This window comes from Sprattus sprattus (assembly GCF_963457725.1).
Source record: "Sprattus sprattus genome assembly, chromosome: 5".
Lineage (NCBI taxonomy): Eukaryota > Metazoa > Chordata > Actinopteri > Clupeiformes > Clupeidae > Sprattus > Sprattus sprattus.
Genome location: NC_137924.1, coordinates 11,923,116 through 11,942,779, shown reverse-complemented (window position 1 = coordinate 11,942,779; position 19,664 = coordinate 11,923,116). Strand labels below are relative to the sequence as shown.

General features: G+C 43.7%; 3 protein-coding genes across 3 annotated transcripts; 2 read left to right on the top strand and 1 right to left on the bottom strand.

Annotated features, from left to right (window-relative positions):
* Positions 1 to 1,060: 1,060 nt before the first annotated feature.
* gpr155a (G protein-coupled receptor 155a) lies at positions 1,061 to 9,333 on the top strand. Its single transcript, XM_080838354.1, has 15 exons — positions 1,061 to 1,959; positions 2,174 to 2,573; positions 3,020 to 3,188; positions 3,593 to 3,748; positions 4,421 to 4,504; positions 4,656 to 4,776; positions 5,032 to 5,116; positions 5,202 to 5,292; positions 5,590 to 5,785; positions 5,888 to 5,977; positions 6,510 to 6,640; positions 7,116 to 7,211; positions 7,320 to 7,384; positions 7,584 to 7,721; positions 8,131 to 9,333. Exons 1-15 carry the CDS (start codon positions 1,533 to 1,535, stop codon positions 8,378 to 8,380), a joined length of 2,499 nt encoding a protein of 832 aa, XP_080694480.1. The 5' UTR covers positions 1,061 to 1,532; the 3' UTR covers positions 8,381 to 9,333.
* scrn3 (secernin 3) lies at positions 9,328 to 12,758 on the bottom strand. The gene is made up of 8 exons (XM_080838353.1): positions 12,675 to 12,758; positions 12,335 to 12,491; positions 12,062 to 12,243; positions 11,647 to 11,846; positions 11,341 to 11,553; positions 10,908 to 11,070; positions 10,475 to 10,655; positions 9,328 to 10,177 (listed from the first exon to the last, which is right to left on the bottom strand). The coding sequence occupies exons 1-8, from the start codon at positions 12,722 to 12,724 to the stop codon at positions 10,016 to 10,018; spliced, it is 1,308 nt and encodes a 435-aa protein (XP_080694479.1). The 5' UTR covers positions 12,725 to 12,758; the 3' UTR covers positions 9,328 to 10,015.
* Positions 12,759 to 12,994: 236 nt separating this feature from the next.
* On the top strand, positions 12,995 to 19,171 carry cirsr (corepressor of RBPJ and splicing regulator). Its single transcript, XM_080838211.1, has 10 exons — positions 12,995 to 13,119; positions 13,531 to 13,625; positions 13,833 to 13,906; positions 14,027 to 14,040; positions 14,142 to 14,194; positions 14,306 to 14,354; positions 14,691 to 14,811; positions 16,830 to 16,936; positions 17,368 to 17,453; positions 17,733 to 19,171. Exons 1-10 carry the CDS (start codon positions 13,048 to 13,050, stop codon positions 18,820 to 18,822), a joined length of 1,761 nt encoding a protein of 586 aa, XP_080694337.1. The 5' UTR covers positions 12,995 to 13,047; the 3' UTR covers positions 18,823 to 19,171.
* Positions 19,172 to 19,664: the final 493 nt, after the last annotated feature.

Genomic DNA, 19,664 nt, shown 5'->3' with positions numbered 1-19,664 from the left:
TGAAGTCCAGTGTGTTATATGCTGGTTTGGTCGCCAATGGCACATGACTCCAAGCCATAGACTGAAGTACACATTTAAACAAAATCTGTTATGTAATGAATTATTTTTGAGAAATGCTCTCTTGGTCTGATTTGCTCTCTTTTTTGTGTTCTAGGAAAAATGGAGAGAGGATCTCCTCCCCTGCCTCCCGTAATAAGATAAAATGAAGATAATGATATACTTTAGTCGTCCTTATGGTATTACTGCACATGCTGTGTTGAGCAACAACACATTGAGCTAGAAGCTGAAACTCTAAGGAACATGTTTTGTCTTTCCAACTGATTTCCATAAAAACTATTCTCCATTGTACATATTTCCATTCAGTCCTTCCAAAGAGCTTTAAATGACACATGTCTCGTTGTAATCTAATGTTTGCATTAAAGTTATACAAGCAAATCTATTTTAAGTTTCTTGATAGTAGGCCTACATTGTACATATGTGCACAAAAAAAGTTGAGTGACGCTAGAAAAATAGCACTGTAGGCCTGTACCTGCTTACCAGGATGACGGTTTGTGCAGTGTACAATCCTGACCTCTGGCGGCCATTCTTGGAACAACATGTGTGAAACTTAAACGAAGGTTGCGTAAAATTTGCGCAATGAAGAGATTTATGGGTGTAAGTAACAGTCCTACGGTGTGGTTACTGTGTTTCATTTAGCACATACTCCGTCCACTGAGGTGTTTGAATGAGTGAAAATTGTACTGTTCTGATCCTGATCTTGTTTGTTATTGCGCGAGAGGGCCAGATGGCGATGAAGGGCTTCGTCCCGCCTACTGCCGCAGTTGATTGGCGAACTTTCAGGGGAGTATCTCACATGATTCCTAATTTGACTGTGTTGTAACATGGGCTAGAAGTTGTGTTTACGCGCACGTTATCGTTTGTAGTATCCCAGGCATGAAACTAAGCCAAAGGCTTAAACCGGAAAATAAAGCAGAACACCAGGGTTCCTGACTTGGTAATTTAATGCAGTATTAGGGTTAGTTTATGGGATCAACAATGTTCCCTGACAGCGTGGTGCAGCCACAGATAACGGCATTTTCAGCGTGACCTACTTGCATGACAGGATTTTCCAAGTATGGACTAAAGCTAACGTTAGTCTTCTGAGATTGGTAAGGATCATTTCACTACTTACTGTAAAAACAGCCACTATTTCAACTACGCTAGCTTTTGAGCCAGCTAGCAGGTTCTACGCTTCATAGCCAGCCAACCTGTCAAAGTCAGCAGTAACGTTATCCTTAAAAGATTAGCTAGGGAGCCAAAACTGACCGTCCCTTGGTAATTTTGTATTAAGTACAGAACTTGTACTCATCCTGTGGTATAGTCGAATAGAGAACATAATATACTGTAGATGAAAATAAGCTAAATAATACAAATTAAAAAACACTTTCATAACGTAGAGATTAGCTTCCGCCCTGTGATCTCTGTTGATGACCACTGTTGACTGCCCTGCCCTTCACTTCTCCAGCCAATCTGAGAAGCTCTAAACCACCACAATGGATGACACTTCTTTAACTTCTTCTCATAAACTCAACCTGTCAACGGGGAACAATGTTACTTCTCCTTCAAATATGGCTATCGACAACCTGCTACCGGCGCTCCTGGAGTGCTTTGGGATTATTCTTTGCGGATACATCGCAGGACGGACCAACATAATCACATCCACGCAAGCCAAAGGACTAGGGAACTTTGTATCAAAGTTTGCCCTCCCTGCTTTACTTTTTAAGAACATGGTGTTGCTGGACTTTGGTAATGTCATCTGGCCGTTTCTCTGGAGCATTCTCATCGCCAAAGTGTCTGTGTTTTTTGTTGTCTGCGTCCTGACACTGCTCGTTGCCAGTCGTGACACCCGGTTTTCGAAGGCTGGTTTGTTTTCCATCTTTGCCACCCAAAGCAACGACTTCGCCTTGGGGTATCCCATTGGTAAGTGATGTGTCAAAATGTGTGAATATTACAAGTACATCTGACGCCTCTCTGGTTTTCAATATCTTTGCAAAATTCAAATTAGGCCTACCCAGGAAAAACCAGTTGATGTTAGAGAGTCTTTTCAAAATCCTTTTGAATACAAATATATATAAGACCTTAGTATTCGGAGGAATTTACTCTTTGTCTGTGTGTCCTCCTCTCATGGCCGAAGTCGACGCTCTGTACAGAAACACTCACCCTGAATACCTTCAGTACATCTACCTGGTGGCGCCTGTGTCCCTCATTCTCCTCAACCCACTGGGCTTTGCCCTCTGTGAGGTGCAGAAGTGGCAGAGCAACCGCGAGCAGCCGCAGAGCAAGCTCAAGGTGGTGGGCACGGTGGCACTGCAGGTGCTGAAGAACCCCATCATCTTCATGGTGGTGGTGGGGCTTGCCGCGCACTTCATACTGGCCCAGAGGATCCCGCCGTTCATGGAGCAGTTTGTGGACGGGCTGGCCAACTCTTTTGGTGGGGCGGCGCTCTTCTACCTGGGCCTGACCATGGTGGGCCAGATGAGGAAGCTGACCAGATCCACCGTTGTGGCGCTGATTCTCCTCATCACGGCCAAATTGTAAGTGCTCCGCGCAGTCTGGTGTCCATTCACAACACACATCACATGACAGCCAGTCAATACAGTTGTGACAAACATGTTTTGACCAACATTGACTGTTGTTCTCATAAAGCAGTGTGTAATTATCTGAATGATTGCAACATTGCTGGTGTGTTATTTGCGGCGGAGTCATGTCCTAGCATGTTCTCCCAGGCCCACATCCACGGCTGAAGTGCCCTTGAGCAAGGCACCTAACCCCCATTACTGCTCCCCGGGCGCCGCCAAAGGCAGCTCACTGCTCCGGGTTAGTGTAACTTCACTTCACTGTGTGTGTTCACTGGGTGCTGTGTGTGTCACTACCCTGGATGGGTCAAATGCAGAGGTGGAATTCAGAGTGTGTGTGTCTACACCACCTCTGCCATAGTCACTTTCACTTTCACTTCACCTTCTTGGCATGTTCTCCGCAGGTTGGTGATGCCTCTGATCTGCAGAGACATGGTGGAGCTCCTGGACACCGGCAACACCACTGCTGAGGACCACTCCAGCCTCTCCAACTACGCCTTCCTGTACGGAGTCTTCCCCACGGCCCCCAGCGTGGCCATCTACGCAGCACATTACAACATGGAGCTGGAAGTGGTGGGTGTTTTTGCGTTGGGCGTTTCTGTTCAAAAACAGACATCTGAGCAGTTTCGTAAACAACGCATTGCTCCTAATCGTGGTTGAGTAGTTACAGTTATTGTGATCATGTGTTTGCACATTACTGATGATGTTCTCATCCTAGGTCACTTCAGGCATGGTTATAAGCACATTACTGATGGTGTTCTTTTCTTAGGTCACCTCAGGGGATGGTTATAAACACATTGCTGATGGCGTTCTTATCCTAGGTCACCTCAGGGGATGGTTATAAGCACATTACTGATGGTGTTCTTATCCTAGGTCACCTCAGGGGATGGTTATAAGCACATTACTGATGGTGTTCTTATCCTAGGTCACCTCAGGGGATGGTTATAAGCACATTACTGATGGTGTTCTTATCCTAGGTCACCTCGGGGATGGTTATAAGCACATTTCTCTCAGCTCCGATCATGTACGCCGCTGCCTGGCTCCTCACCATTCCTTCCATGGACCCCAGGTCGTCAGTTGCAGCTCTGCAGAGCGTCAGCTTCAACATCAGCATCATAGGTTTAGTTGCACTAGTGAGTTGTGTTTTTTTTTCCCTTCTTCTTCTTTTATTTTCCCGTTTCCTCATAGTTTTAACATCAGTTAATTCAAATAATCAAATAGTACAGGCTCAAGTCGTATTGGAATTGGTAGCATTTGCACAAGGTGATGTTGGACAATTCTGTTTAGGGGGAATGGTTTATGGGCTTAAGGGGTTTAAGGCTTTGTGGTGTGCGCATAAAAACGGGATCTGAAACCAGACCTCTGATTTAATACCAGCTGTTATTGATGCAATGGAAAGGAAGTGTGATATTGCAAATACCTTGTATAATGCCTCCTGTTTAAACAACCTCTAAAGCTGACAATGTTATTCTAGGCAGATTGAAGCAGTTAGTAAATATGTTTCTGTAATGAGAGTGCAAGTCTGTCGGAGCGGTTGTATGGATTCACCACACAGCCTCGGGTGTCACAGACTTACTTCCCCATACTGGGTAGCCTAACTTCCCGTACAGAGAACACGGAACTTAAGATATTTTTAGGCCGTTTACATCATATGCAAGAAAAGTGAATGTCTTGCAAGTTTATGGCCACTGTCAAAGACGCCTAATGTGAGACATAACCAGTCAGTTCACATTCTGTCAACTCAATGCTGGTATTAACAAGATAAGAGTGTGAAACACTAAGCTTGCCCTATTGTTCTTTTGTAGGTGTGGACCATCACTGTTATGTTCCTCAGTAAGAAGTTCAAGAGGTTGCCTCATTTCTTTACTGTGAACTTCTTTTTGGCACAGGCAAGTTCTGTGCTACAGTTACATTTCAACTCATTTCCACATGAACCACAACAAGATATGTAATACCCTGGCATTATGTTCATTCTTAATAGGCTACAATACAATCTTAGTTTGTCATTGAAATGGTGCCCTATCCTACTTCCTCTTGTAGCTTTTAGTGACTGTTGGCATGATTACTTGGAATTTCACTGTGGAACAAGACAGTTTCCTTGGGAGTGTATTGACCTTCACTCTTCTGTATGGATCCTTGTACAGCACGTATTTGTGGCCAGGTAACTCAAGCACCACTTATCTCATCCAAAAACACCTGAATGGAAAAATTCACCTGAGTTTTGAATGGAAATAATTGTTCATTTGCTTCCTGGAAGTTAATATCAAAATTACGATCTTGCTTGTGGAGCTAAATAAGTTAAACATTTGCTCCAAATAGCAACAGTTTGGTTAGAGCAGGAATTTGTCGAATTTTCTTTTTGTACCACAATAGCGTTCGTTCTCCTCATATGCCTGTTTCTGTGCTTGTTTTTCAGGGCTGATAGCTCTGTCACTCATGCTCATGAAGAAGAATGGGGAACTGAAGATCAGTCCAGGTTTTGTGGTCATTGCTGGATGGGGGTGAGCTCAGTGTAAAATCACCTGTGGCATGGCTGACCCTCTTCGAAATGGTCCTGCCACTCAAACTCTGCTTTCACTTCCACAGAGTTCCTTGTCTTGTAGTGGGTATACTCCTCATAGCAGGCCATTGGTTACCAGACACCCTCGACTCTGCCTTCTTCTTTGGGAGACCTCAGGTGATTTGATTCATGCTCCATAGAGAGGACATAGATTGTTGAGGATCAAGTTCAAGTTCAAGTATTTATTTGTCAGATACACAGAAAAACAGAGTCAGACTGGGCATTGAAATTCTTAGGACAAGACACCGCACAGCAACCTACCATAGCATAACATAACATAGCATAACATAACATATAAGTACTCTGAACATAAATAACACATATAATAAATATACAAAATAAATATACAATACAATATTTTGAAGCTCAAGTTGGCCTCTTGGTCATTTTCATATTTCTCTCCCGCTCTGGTAGGTGATCAGCTCCTCGGTGGTCCTCTTCTGCAGTATCGTGCTGACGGGGGGTTCCCTGATTGGCCTGAGCCGGGACTACCGCACCCTGCAGCGGGGCTCCCTGTCGGGCACCAGCGAGGACGTGCGCCCCCTGGGAGAGCCGGAGGACCAAACTCCACCTATGGAGCCGACCCCCTCAGTGGGGTCCATCAACAGAGGTACGGCAGCAAGTGTCCTGAGGTCAAAGGTCAGTCTTCACACGAGGACGAGGTCTTCTCAGACTGGTGTGTAAAATGGAGCTTTCTGCTGTGTTTGTCCAGAGTGCCAGACGTGTGACTGTGCTCCCCCACAACCCATGCCTGATATGATTGTAAGCACCAACATGGTCGACGCTCCACTCATCCAACAAGGTAAGAATGGCCAAGTTAGAGTGATTTTTGTGTTTATAGATTCATTTTTTTTTATAGAACTAGTATGTTTTAAGTCTTTATAGTATTTATTGGACAGGATGGAGACATTATCTCTCATTGAGCTTCAAAACATCGAAACTGTATAGGGGAACTTTCAAATAATGGCTGAACTTCCTGAAGAAGGCAATAAACTATTGATCATTATATTTAAGAGCCACTTTTACTACACTGTGTCGTGACTTATTTAACTTATCAACACACTGATATCCTCCAGTACAAGGTACATTTTAAAACACACAGTACAGAAAGACACACACACACACACACACACACACACAGTCAAAGTTATTGAAATGTAAATGTTTAAATTTGTTAAGGGGTTGTATTTGAGAAGCCTTCTTGCCACTTGCCCAGATAGTGACTGGTTGAGTATCGTGAGTGCTTTAAATGTTACTCTGAAAATGTCATCGTATGAGTTGAGAAAGCTATCCTCCTGGTGTGATGGATCTGCCCTGTGCTGTGCTGTGTCCAGGTGTGTGTGGCACTCGTTGCGAGTCGTCTCACTGTGTGCTGGCGGAGGACGAGGAGAAGCGCAGGGACTCTGACAGACAGGTGGCCCGCCATGTGCTGCTCTGCCTGCTGCTGCTGGTCAGCCTGCTGGCTGTGAGTAAACCTCTGTGGAGCTCTCTCTCTCTCTTTCTCTCTCTCCCTATCTCTCTCCCCCCCCCCTCTCTCTCTCCCTCTCTCCCCCCCCTCTCTCCCTCTCTCTCCCCCTCTCTCCCTCTCTCTATCTCTCCCTCTCTCTGTCTCTCCCTCTCTCTGTCTCTCCCTCTGTCTCTCTCTCTCTATCTCCATCTCTCTCTGTCTCCCCATTCCTCCCCCATTCATACACCCTTCAGACACACCCCTAAAGCCAGTCATGACCTCGCTGTTATCTGCGGGTGTGGAGGCCCGTGTTTCCCCGTTATCAGGGCTTGTGTTGATCTTGTGACTCAGTCTGCGTGTCACCAGTAATGCGACTCTCTTTCTTTCTGCCCCCTCTCTCTCTCCCTTTTTCTCTCCCTCCCTCTCTCTCTCTCTCTCTCTCTCTCTCCCTTTTTCTCTCCCTCCCTCTCTCTCTCTCTCTCTCCGCCTCTAGAACCTCTCCAGCTGCCTCTGGTGGCTTTTCACCCAGGTCCCAGGGAGACTCTACCTGGAGCTGCAGTTCTTCTGTGCCATACTCAACTATGGACAGGTAGTCTTCAGGCAGCAGACTCTGAGCTTGGGCTTCTTTAGACATGGTGGTTTGCAAGTGTGGCGTGTTTGTGCTAACGTTTTTTTTTTTTTTTTTTTGTATTTCCAGGGATTCATATCTTTTGGACTTTTTGGTCTGGACAAACATTTGATCCTTCTTCCATTCAAGAAGAGGTTAGATGGTTAATTAAGATTGAGATTTTTGTTTTGTTTCTTTTTCAAATGTATTAAAGCACCAATTCCATGCAGGATTTCACCACTAATATGCTCAATAACTGTGTGTGTGTGTGTGTGTGTGTGTGTGTGTGTGTGTGTGTGTGTGTGTGTGTGTGTGTGTGTGTGTGTGTGTGTGTGCGCGCGTGTGTGTGTATAGGGTAGCCAGGCTGTGGCGGGGCAGAGGTGCAGAAGAGGATCCCTCCCCCAGTGTCCCTGAGGAGATCCGGCTCACATGCACACAGTTCATCAGCTACCATCAGGAGCAGTGCATCAAGGACATCGTCCAGAGGAAGAGGTGAGTTCACAAGACAAGCTCATACAGCTGGCTATCTTTTATAAAACAAATGCTCCTTCTAACCAGGAAGTAAAATGTCTGCCAGATTAAAGGTGAAGTCTGTGATTCTGGGGAAAGGTTTATAATTGAGCTCAACAGTCAATCAAATGACACCCCTCCCTGCTCCTGAAGCAAAGTGTTCATTGGCCTGAATTGTTTAAGACTTGGTCCGATATATGAACACTGTTTTAGCTCTAAAACATGGTTTTGTATTTCTTGAGCACACACAAACACACACCCTCAACAAACACACACACACTCACACCCACACACACACACACATACCCTTAACACCCACACACACACCCTTAACACACACGCATGCACACACACAAACACACAGACCCTTAACCCCCCCACTCTATCTCAGGTGTGGGGACAGGAGTGTGGTGAACGCGTTCCTGGGCGGTGAGCTGGTGGAGTGGCTGATGCGTGTGGGGTTGGCACGGGACCGAGGGGAGGCGCTGCTCTACGGCGCACGGCTGCAGGAGGGCGGGGTCCTCCAGCACATCACCCACAACTACAGTTTCCAAGACGACGACCTGCACTACAGCTTCACAGACCCGCCGGGCGGAGTCAGCCAACGAGCCAATGGCACGCCGAGCACACCAAGGGACTGAGGAAGACGAGGCACTGAGTTGATGTTAAGATTGCTGCTACGACATACGGCCTAATAACCTGCATGTTCAAGGGCCACATGCACTTGAAGAACTCAAAGGAAGGAAGGAAACTCTGGTTTCTCTTCTGCTGTCAAACGCATGGTAGACAGAGACGACATCTAAACATCATGAGCATCACTAATGCACATGCCTGCACCCCACAATGCAGCACTGCCTACACACTTCCTTTTGAGATTATTTGCTCAGGGCGGAATGCACTATTTTTTGCAAGCATTCTAAAGACTACTTTAGATTTTAACCTTGATCTAGATTAGATTTTGAAGCGTTTTGTGTTACTTGAAATAACTTTCACTCATATTTGAGTTCTACATGTTATGAAACTTCTAGTTTGGATGATGTTGGCAAGTTATTCAGGATTAGTGCCAGTGTCTGTCAGTCATTTTGATGACTTTTGTTTGAATAGATTACAATCATCCGCTTTTCATTTCACTGTGTTATTGTTTTACATTTTCTAATATTTGTTGGGAAAATGAGGGTTTACTTCAAGTAGTCTTGTAACCTTTAATGGACAATGCTAATGCCATAATGCCATAATGTTTAGAGCCACAGCTGTTTGCAATGCTTGTTGGCACATGTTCATAAGACAGCATGATGAATGTAAAAGACAATATCTATAGACCCAAAGTTGAGAACAGTGGAATGCCTTGCTCTTAAGATAAGGGCTGGATAACTAGCCTGGGAATCCTCAGAAGCTTTGTTTCTATATTGTGCATAATGAGCTTCTGTCAGAGAGAAATAAACATGATTTTATTAACCGTCACCCAAGATCTCCGTGATCTCTTCTGCAAAGGCCAACATAACTATTGAAACAATTGAGTTTATTACATTAATTATATGACAAAGATTAAGTAGTAAGTAGAAGGTCAAAATATGCCACCACACAAGTACACTTTTTAGGTAAACTTTTATTTTGTGCAGATTTAACAGCCAACTCTCCAGTGAAACTTTACCTCAGACAGCTGAGATTAGGGTATATCTATTGAACTACAGAGGCTCTGGTACATCTTAATTAGGGCTGAACAATTAATTGCATTTGCGAATAAAACACGATATGGTAAAACGCGATTTTTTTTAACCACATCGTCTGCGATTACAACATTGTCAAGATGGTACATTTTGCACACAGTGTTTAAAAAGTGCATGCCTTGTGTTTATACTTACAATTACTTTGTTTAAATAACTTAAATGCACATTGGCAAAGCCACTGATTTGTTGTTCTTGTTTCTGTAACGAGCAGTTAAATAAAAATGGGAAATGCTGGAAAGAATATTTTACACGAAATGTATCTAATATTGTGTTGGTCATATTTAAACCATTCATTACGTTTTGTTGGGAACAAAATTTAAAAAATCGGATATTAAATCGCAATATTTGGGGGGGAAATCGCAATTAGATTATTTTCCCCAAATCGTCCCGCCCTAATCTAAATGCATTGACACTGGTATTGACACTTGATATTTGTATTTCATCTGAAGTGCTAAAGAATTATTGCTCTCTGTATTGTGAGAACGTTTTCACTTTGTAGTGCAATTTCAAGACAGATCACAGTCATGAGCAATGTGATGATCATGCATTTTAACTTTTACTGTATACCTGAAATTCTTCCTCAACAGTGTTTGTAAACAGATGGACGACCATTGTGGGGTCCCCCACTCCTCCTGTCAGATATGCCTCCATCTCAGCCATCTTGTTTTTCTCCAGGTCGTTCATGTTCTGCATGATCTTCTGCCCCCTTTCCTGTGTGGCGAGAAGAAAAACAAACATGCTACAGCCGTAAACAATACAACCGTGTATTTGTCATGTCCTTGGCTTAACTTGCACTTAAGCAGTGACAGTCCCGCACTTCTTTTTCTTTCTATGTCGTTTTCTATTTCTTGAAAAAAAAAAAAGGAGTATTTATTGTTACACCAGGTTTTATTGCTCTTAGATTGACTGTTCTCGCCCTTGTACGTCGCTTTGGACAGAAGCATCTGCTAAATGACTGAATGTAAAATGTAAATGTAATGCCATGTCTGGAACCCTGAGGAGACGCACCCCGGTGCTGTCGATGATGGCGGCCACCACCTCGTGCTTGAGGAACAGCGGGTGTTTGCGGTCAGGTTTGCTCTGGAAGCGCGGTTTCTTCTTCGCCGGGTCATCCTCTCCATAGCAGGGAGAGCTGGTGAGCTTCAGCTCCTTGATGCCTTCCACGAAAATGAATGGCTTGAACACAGACCTGGAGGTTGTAAAAACAGACAAGGTTGATTGTACAACTCTGGATACTTCACATATTGACTACATTAATAATTGTATTAATTATTCATTATTAAATGTTATTAATTAATTTGTGTTATGTTTAAGTATAAACTTGAATCCTATTCCTACTACCTTGCTGCTTTGACAATTGAATGTCCCTCACAGGATTAATAAAAGTTTATCTATCTATCTACATTGAGTCGGAGGTCATGAAGGGACAACCAGGTGGTACCTCTCGGGATCCGGGGTGCCAGTGAAGTAGTGAACACCAGGCAGGCTGGGATCCAGAGGAACCACAGACACCATACTCCCAGTGCTTGCGAACATGCCCTCCATATTAATGCCACTCTCTTTGTTTCTCAGGATGTCCATCATAGCCTCGCTGTTGATCCGTCCTGTTTCAATGGCAAACATTGAAGTTTTGTTCAGGCAAATACAGGACAGAGGCCAATCATAAGGAACTCTAATTATTCATGAGAAATGACATGAATATGATCTGAAATGCATGTTCCTTATGTTCTAACTGTGGTTCCATTGTGCATGCATTCAGAGCAAGAACATAATATTTTGAAAAAGAATAACTGCTTGTGTATCCTGTAAGACTAGCTGGCAAGTTTAGCATTTGACCAAATCCACTGCAGTCTCTACAGTCTTGATGTCATTACCACTGCTTTTCTCTAGAAGTCTCTTTCCTTCACAGTAGCGGCTCCCCGCGGCCTCCAGACGGGAAGTGGTCACGAAGGAATAAACTCCAGCGAAGCTGAACGGAGTGTCTCCATCCCACCAGCCCTGGTCCTTGGCATACTCCCTCATTCCAGGATGCTCCTTGTCAATTTGAGTTGTTATTGAATACTGATTGGAGATATTTCTGTGTCCCCCTTTGGAATAACAGATAGGAAACAAAATTACACCTCGAAAGACTGAAGATGATTGATAGTTGAGAGCTGATACTGTTACATTTCCTCTCTTACCCTCCACTTTTTCTGCTGCCCAGTATTTCCCGGAGGTCTCCAGCACCCAGGCTTCAGTCCTGTCTGAGATGAGGAAGCTGTTGTGGTAGGTGAAGCCGCACTGGTCTTCCATGCAGTTTCCTCCCTGGCCGTACTTCTCCAGTAGGTCTGCGATGACATCCACAGCCTTAACAGCGGTGTCTGCCCTCTCCAGACCAAGCCTGAGGACATGGAAACCTGGAGTTGGTGTCCAACATTCTTCATAATACATAATACTACAGTTGCGATTGTGTTGTAGTAATGATAAAAGAAGTGTTTCTTGCCTTCAGGGGAAACGTGCATGCCAAAGCTCTATTAAAGACAGCACGTCTTTAGTCAATAATGATTTGGATGATATACGATATTATAACATGATATAAAGACAGAGAGGAATCACCTTACAAGATCCATGCCAAGCAATGCCTCGTCATCATCAGCATTCTCCCTCCCCCATACTGCCTCATTTCCGATGCAGACCTGGTGTTCATTGGCCCCCATTTCTGCTCCCCAAAGCCAGGCTGGCCTGCTCAGAACCACTGCATACGTGTGAGGGGCTTGCTCAATCTCAATGTATGTGCACTAAGAGAAAACAAATACAGACAACACAGCTGAGATTTTGCTTATTGTGTTGACATGATAGGCTGGAATATGGTTTCCCAGGAGTGGCTACCTCCAGTTTTTCCTCAGCTCCATAGTCCCTGGCTGGAAAGTAAACAACCTCCTGGACCTCATCACAGGGTCTGTCCGAGTTTTTCCCAAAGATGACTCGTTGTCCCTCTGTGGATGGAGGCAGAGCCACAAACGTATCACAAGAGCATGGATGCATCCTAAAAAAAGACAGTAACCGAAAATCAGTTAGGTCGCCAAATTACATAATTTCATCTGCATTCCATGAAAGTGATGTGAAATATGATATATAAATAGGCCCCACAGAACCATCATCAGTCGTTTGCATTAGAAGGGCTGCTATGTCAAATGCATTTAGATAAGATTAAACGTTGCAAACCTACCCTGTAGACATCCAGTGAAACCTTAAGTCTCGCTTTCTTTTCCCTGTCATTCTAAAGCTGGTTGTTTCCAAATGTTATGGGCCAAAGGTCAGATTACGTGGTAAAATCAGCAGCACCAAGATAATGTAGATGAACTTCAACCGCTAGATTTGCACACACAAAACCATTCCATGTTATAACACGATCGAAGAAATTGTATGCTCCTCTATGCGTCCGTGCGGCGCAATACTGATGTTAATCATGATGGGAATGGAAAGGTCGTCATATAACCCGGAAGAAAAATATATCAGTCATTTCGCCACAGAGTTTGCCGATGGAAATAAACTAGCAGCGCTTCTGGAGTATCGGTGTGGATTAACACTCCCTTTTCAACATGGGGAAATCTTTTGCTAATTTCATGTGCAAAAAGGATTTTCATCCTGCATCGAAATCAAATATTAAGAAGGTAACCAAACGCGATCAAGATGCCATAACGGTTACACGTTAATTGCTGGAAAGTTGTTGTAATAACGTTGGCTAACTTAAGCTAGCCTGTAACATACTAGCAAGCTACGTTAACTGCGACATTATAGGCTAACTCAGTCAATGTAGCCAACGCCAGCAGAGTTAACTAACATATACAAACCATCTACTTTATTATTTAAATTAACATTAAACCCACGTTACTCGTATGTGAACGTAAAAAAATCGCCGTTAAAGAGTTTGCCAGTACGTTACTATATGGATGACAATTGTGCAATGCAATATCAAATACTTTTGTGCTGTGTTGAGCAGGAGACTACATGGAAAATGACCTTGTCATTCAATTGCTCAAGCATTTCTGTATTGTTTTCTTAATGATGTACGATATATCTAGGTATGGATAGCGGAGCAGAAACTAACCTTCGAAAAAAAGAAACAGGAGGACCTCATGCAGGCTTATGTGAAGGAGCAGGACGTGTATGACAACAGGTCTGGGCTGACAAATATTTTTTTAAACAGCTACACACCACTTATAAAGGATGAATGAATGAAACATGCTTCACATAGGCTATAATTCATTATTTTCTGTTAACCCAGTTGTAAACAAAATCAGCAAGTCTTCTCCCACATAAATAAGTTCTATGAAAATTCATTTCCTGAAGTTTATGTGTGTGCTTAAGTTGTTCTCTGTTATAGAGTGTTGATGGGCGATGACCGGGTGAAGAATGGTCTCAATTTCATGTACGAGGCTCCTCCGGGAGCAGAGAAAGGTATGATGATCTACCCTGCCTACCCAAAATTATTATTATTGTTATTATTAAGACACATTTGACAATGCATTCACTCTGCCTCTTCTCCTCTGCCTTCATGCCTTGTCTTTGGTCGAGAAGAGGAAGAAAAGGAGGTAATGTATGGAATAAATAATATTTTATAAAATTACTTACTATGTCTTACTATGCCGCTCTTCTTTAATTTCTAAATGTATCTTTTTATTTGTTATTTTAGGAGGGGGAATCTGAATACAAGTTTGAATGGCAAAAAACTGCTCCTCGTGAGAAGTGAGTAGATCAGAAAATCAATAAGCAGCTGTATTTGTCACAGGTAAAAAAAAAACAAATCTTGAGGTATTGTTTTAATGTTTTTATAAAAAAATAATTTTATCACAACAGATATGCAAAGGATGACATGAATATCAGAGATCAGCCTTTTGGCATTCAGGTAATTATGTTTATTTTATTATTACATTCATTGTATTCTTAAAGTATGAGCTAGTGGACTTTTTTCAGAGAAGCAACTGAATGTGGCACTGAGGCAGTATGCAATTTTGCTCCGAATGAATATTATCTGGTGCTTCATTGATTTCACTAGGCCATAGAGCTAACAAGGTTGCTAGTTCGATTCCCTGTCGAAGCGTCCTTGAGCAAGACACTGAACCCCTAATTGCTCCTGATGTGCAGTGTGCCATCAGTGTAAATATAAAAATGTGTATTCATCCTTGTAAGTCGCTTTGGATAAAAGCGTAGGCTAAATGACTAAATGTAAGTGTATACGCAGGTCCGCAATGTCCGGTGCATTAAATGTCACAAATGGGGCCATGTGAACACCGACAGGGAGTGCCCTCTCTTCGGTCTCTCGGGGATCAACGCCAGCTCAGTGGTCAAGGAAGAGGAAGCAGGTACGTCACTCAGTATTAACTGGTTATTAGTTATGAACACGTGATGTAGTGGTCCCTGGAGAAGTGGGTATATTCTTCATTTTTTTTTAAGCAGCCCATACAGCACAGGATAAACGCCCTGTTTTGAGAAGTGGGTATACGCAATGCTGACTGAAAAATAAGTGGGTATACTCCGTATACCTGCGTATACCCTGGACTGCATCACTGGTTATGCAGGTGTTTGGTTTATTCATCTGTTTATGAAGTACACAGTCATCTTATGTAGGTGCATTTGTAATGGGTGGATTGTTTGTTGTTTGTACATTTGTAAATAAACCTGAATTAATGAATCAATCAATACATGCAGCACACGCAAGACACTGTACTTTTTAGGGGTAATAAGGCATGTAGTAACTAAGAATTACTAATTTACTGAATGTGATTCATGTAAAAGATAGTGTCATGGGGGTGTCATTTTACATTTTATACTCAAAGTAGATCAAATTTACCACACTTTAGAAGTTTATTTTACCCTGTATTAAAGTTGCAGTCTGCAATTCTAATACAATAAATGTTTTGCCAAATTAAGCAAATTCCTCCTCACCATCCCATAGAGGTCCATTCTGTCTTTGTACACGGTCCTGTCTCTGTACACCATCCTGTCTCTGTACACAGTCCTGTCTCTAAACATGGTAAACAAAGTGTCTTTGATTGGCTGTTCAATTTAAACAGCAATAACCTTTCAGCAGAGTAGCAGGCCGTACCTTTCAGGTTGAGTTATATGTTTTTGTAGTTGACCGGAAAAAAATGACAAAATTTAAGTTAAGATAAAAATGAGACTCCAATGTCTAAAATAGAGAAAGAAAATGTATTTTGAATATTGAAAAATACTATCCTTATCTACCCTTTTGAATTACATCATTTTTGTAGGAATAGACTAATTGTTGTAGGAAGAGTATCAATGTTGATTCAACTAAATTGTCCACTTCACTGTCCACTACAATATTGACAAAAATAAGACAAATGCAATATTTTCTTGAATCTTTGATCTTTTTTTTTTTTTAAGAACAGTATTCTCTTATATATATATATAAATGTCATCAGTAGTTCATAAAATAGTTTGATTGGCTGCTCAACAATTTTACAGCACCTATTTGAAGTACATGTTATGTGGTCACCATCCCCTGTGAGTGTGTGTGTGTGTGTGTGTGTGTGTGTGTGTGTGTGTGTGTGTGTGTGTGTGTATGTGTGAAGAAGAAGAAGAGAGTGAGAGAGACTGGGCCTCATGTCATTGATGGGCATCAAGCTTGTCCATCGTGCATGACCTGAAACTATCGTGTCGGTGTGGGAGCACTGCGCTGACCCACCTAAGTTTGCATGTACGATCTTGCTCATGGTATAAAATTAGCTAAATTATTTTGCCAAGTTATTAAATTAGCTTTAGTTCATGCGTGGTGGTCTTTGCTCACTGCCCGTCAATGAAATTAGGGGCCACTGAGTGAGTGAGTATGTCAGTATGTCTTTGCGTGTGTGTGTGTTTGACGTGTGTGTGTGTGTGTGTGTGTGTGTGTGTGTGTTTGATTGTGTGTTTGATGTGTGTGTGTGTGTGTGTGTGTGTGTGTTTGACTTGTGTGAGTGTGTGTGTGTGTTTGACTTGTGTGAGTGTTATTGCCGAGGTCCTCAGCGCTCCGTTCCCTCTCTCTCTCTCTCTCTCCCTGTAACTCTGACAATCAGGCGGTGAGGCGCTAGTGTAATGTGTTTACTGAGGGAGAGTCCAGAGCCTGCCGCTGGCACTGGAGTGCTGTGATGGAGCTCCCCCTGAGCCAGGAGAAAAATGCAATTATTGTGTATTCTGATTCCCCCTAACTGCTGCTTTGGGAGAATAATATCGTATGATTTGCTCAGCCGGAAGAGGAGTGAGTTGATTTGGTGTTCCTTTCTGTTAACAAAGCCGCCCCTGAAATTCCCCTCAGGGGAAGGCCGTATCGGATGTGGAGCCGACATCAATGGAACTGTGAGGCTGTGATTTGTGCTAACAGGTCCGTCGATGCACCCCTCCGAGTTAATGGCAGAGATGCGAAACAGTGGGTTTGCGCTGAAGAAATGTGTCCTTGGGAGGAACAGTACTGTTTGCGATCTGGGGCAGGTAATCTTCCACCTTCCCCTCCCCCACCATACACACAAGTACGTGCACACACACACGCACACACACAAACACACACACACACACACACACACAATGATCTCTGTGGTAGATCCCCGAGTCCGTGCGTGATTGCAGAAAAGCGGACAATTATCAAAACGCACCACCGAGCTATTCTAGTCGGAACAAGTTTAGTCAAGAGAGGGCAGATTTGATGAGCTGAACTGCTGAAATTATAGGCATGTTGGAATACCACTCAGACTGGCTTTTACTGCCTAGCCCCAGTGAAAATGTTTTTCCTATAGAGTCTCTACCTATCGGCACAAGTCTGGAGTGATTGCTGTGGCTATGCACTTAAGGCCAACAGTTTGAGGGATGCAAGTATATGTCTGTTCATTGTAAAGTGAGAGCTTGCATGTTGTTTTGTGATGCAGGATTTTGTTGGAAGTGAAGAGGAAGAAGATCCTGAGGTTGAATTTCTGAAGTCCTTGACCACAAAGCAGAAACAGAAGCTACTCAGGTAAAACAAAAGTCTGTCTTGATTTTGTTCAGAAAAATATCGTCCACAATCTTTCCAGGGCAACATATTCTACTTAAGTAAAGCCCCTTCATTACTATATGCCCAGGTCAACACCCAACTCAATCCTAATAAGCTGTGAAATTTTTTCAAAACCAAATGGGTGCACCACGCTTAGATACTTAGCTTAAATACTGTATGTTTTATTTGTAGTCCTTGTTTTTGTCTATGAAATGCCAGAATAAAGATCCCTCACTGTTTAACCTCTTTGTCTTTGAACAGGAAACTTGACCGCCTGGAGAAGAAGAAGCAGAAGAAGAAGAGCCGAAAGCAGAAGAAGAAGAGGAAGAGCAAGCAGAAGAAGAAGCAGGCCCGTGAGACTGACAGCTCCTCCTCAGACAGCAGCAGCAGCAGTGAGTCAGAGGCTGAAGACAAAGGCAAGTCCCACAGCAAAAAGAAGAAGAGGGACAAGAAGAAGAAGCAGAAAAAGCAGAAGAAGGACTCCTCCTCCTCCTCCTCCTCCTCCTCCAGCAGCAGCAGCAGTTCTGACAGTGAGAGTGAGAGCGAGGACGGACCACGGAGAAAGGCCAAGGAGGCCCATGGCAGGAACAGATCACGGAGCCCTGCTTCCAGCCACCGGTGGCAGACGGACAACCCTAAAGACGAGGGCGAGGACAGGGTCAAGAGACGCCAGAGCCCACGCCGTGACCAGGACAGGCCCGGGAACAGCAGCAGAGAGCAACAGGACAGGAACAGCAGCAGAGAACAACAGGACAGGAACAGCAGCAGAGACCAACAGGACAGGAACAGCAGCAGAGACCAACAGGACAGGAACAGCAGCAGAGAACAACAGGACAGGAACAGCAGCAGAGACAAACAGGACAGGAACAGCAGCAGAGACAGACAGGACAGGAACAGCAGCAGAGACAGACAGGACAGGAACAGCAAAAAAGACCAACAGGACAGGAACAGCAGCAGAGACAGACAGGAAAGAGGCGGCAGGAGAGAGAGGAGCCGAAGCGCTGATAGGGACAGGAGCGGGCACGAGAAGGAGAGATCAGACGGCGACAGGAGAGAGAGAGCGCACAACCAGAGCAGGGGGAGAGAACGCACTGAGAGAGACAGGAGCCGGAGCCGGGACCGAGGGACAGAAAGATCCAGAAGAGAGAGAAGTAAGAGCCGGGACCAAGGCCGAGGCACGAGGGGGAGGAGCAGAAGTCACAGCAGAGACCGAGGGGCAGCGGGAGCGGCCAGAGACAGAAGCAGAGACAGAGGGAGGATTGGGAAGGAGAGGAGCAGGAGTGAGGACAGGAAGGATGGGAGGAATAAAAGAGAAAGTAGAGAGAGAGAAGAAAAGAAGCATAGAAACTGATGTGGCCCGCTTAGAAGGCAAAGAGAAAAATGTGTGGCTAATTCATGTTTAAAGAGATGGCACACATCGCTCCACTGTTAGCTCCACTCTTTTTTTGGGACTACACTAGTGCTCTTTTTATAGTTTCTTTTCCAACATTTTTTTGTTGCTTAGGCAAAATCCAAATTCCTGTGTTGGTCATTGTACAGGCTCATACAATTATATGGAATTTGTTCTGTAAAAAAATTGAGTTTTTAGAGTTGTATTATATTCCATGTTTGTAAAACCCGCTATCTCCTCTCATTTTAATGAATTAATCTTGATGTCATGGGGATTTTTTTTTTATTTTTTTTTAAGGAAGTAGTCCACACGAGGGCGTTAGCGGACTGCCATGTGTGTAAAGCGGAACGAAATTGATTAAATGGTTTTATGGATCACTGGTCCCACTTCCTCCGTCTCTCTCTCTCGCCTCCCACTTTTCTCTCCACATTCTACATTTATCTCCGCCAGAATTTTACAAATCCTATTATTTTCATTTGAATTGGTGAAATCATCAAGGAATCTTCCTATGAGCAGATACCTTTTATGCGCCCTGGCAAGTCAGTCTTCAATTGTGCCAAGTCTCCCGAAAAGTCACAGACAGTGCTCCCAGTATTGTCACTCCGCACTGAAAGTCACTCGCCCACTTAATTTCCCTAAATACAACCTTGTAAGCAACACATTTGCAACCTGTTGCTATCCTTCTGAGCTCAGGCAGAACCAAATAAAAACGCTCTAGTGTGGGAGTTTCTGGACTGTGCTTGGGCTTTTCCTCGCCGACCAGGTTGTATTTATAAATTTCCTTTCTGCCCTCAGTTTACGCG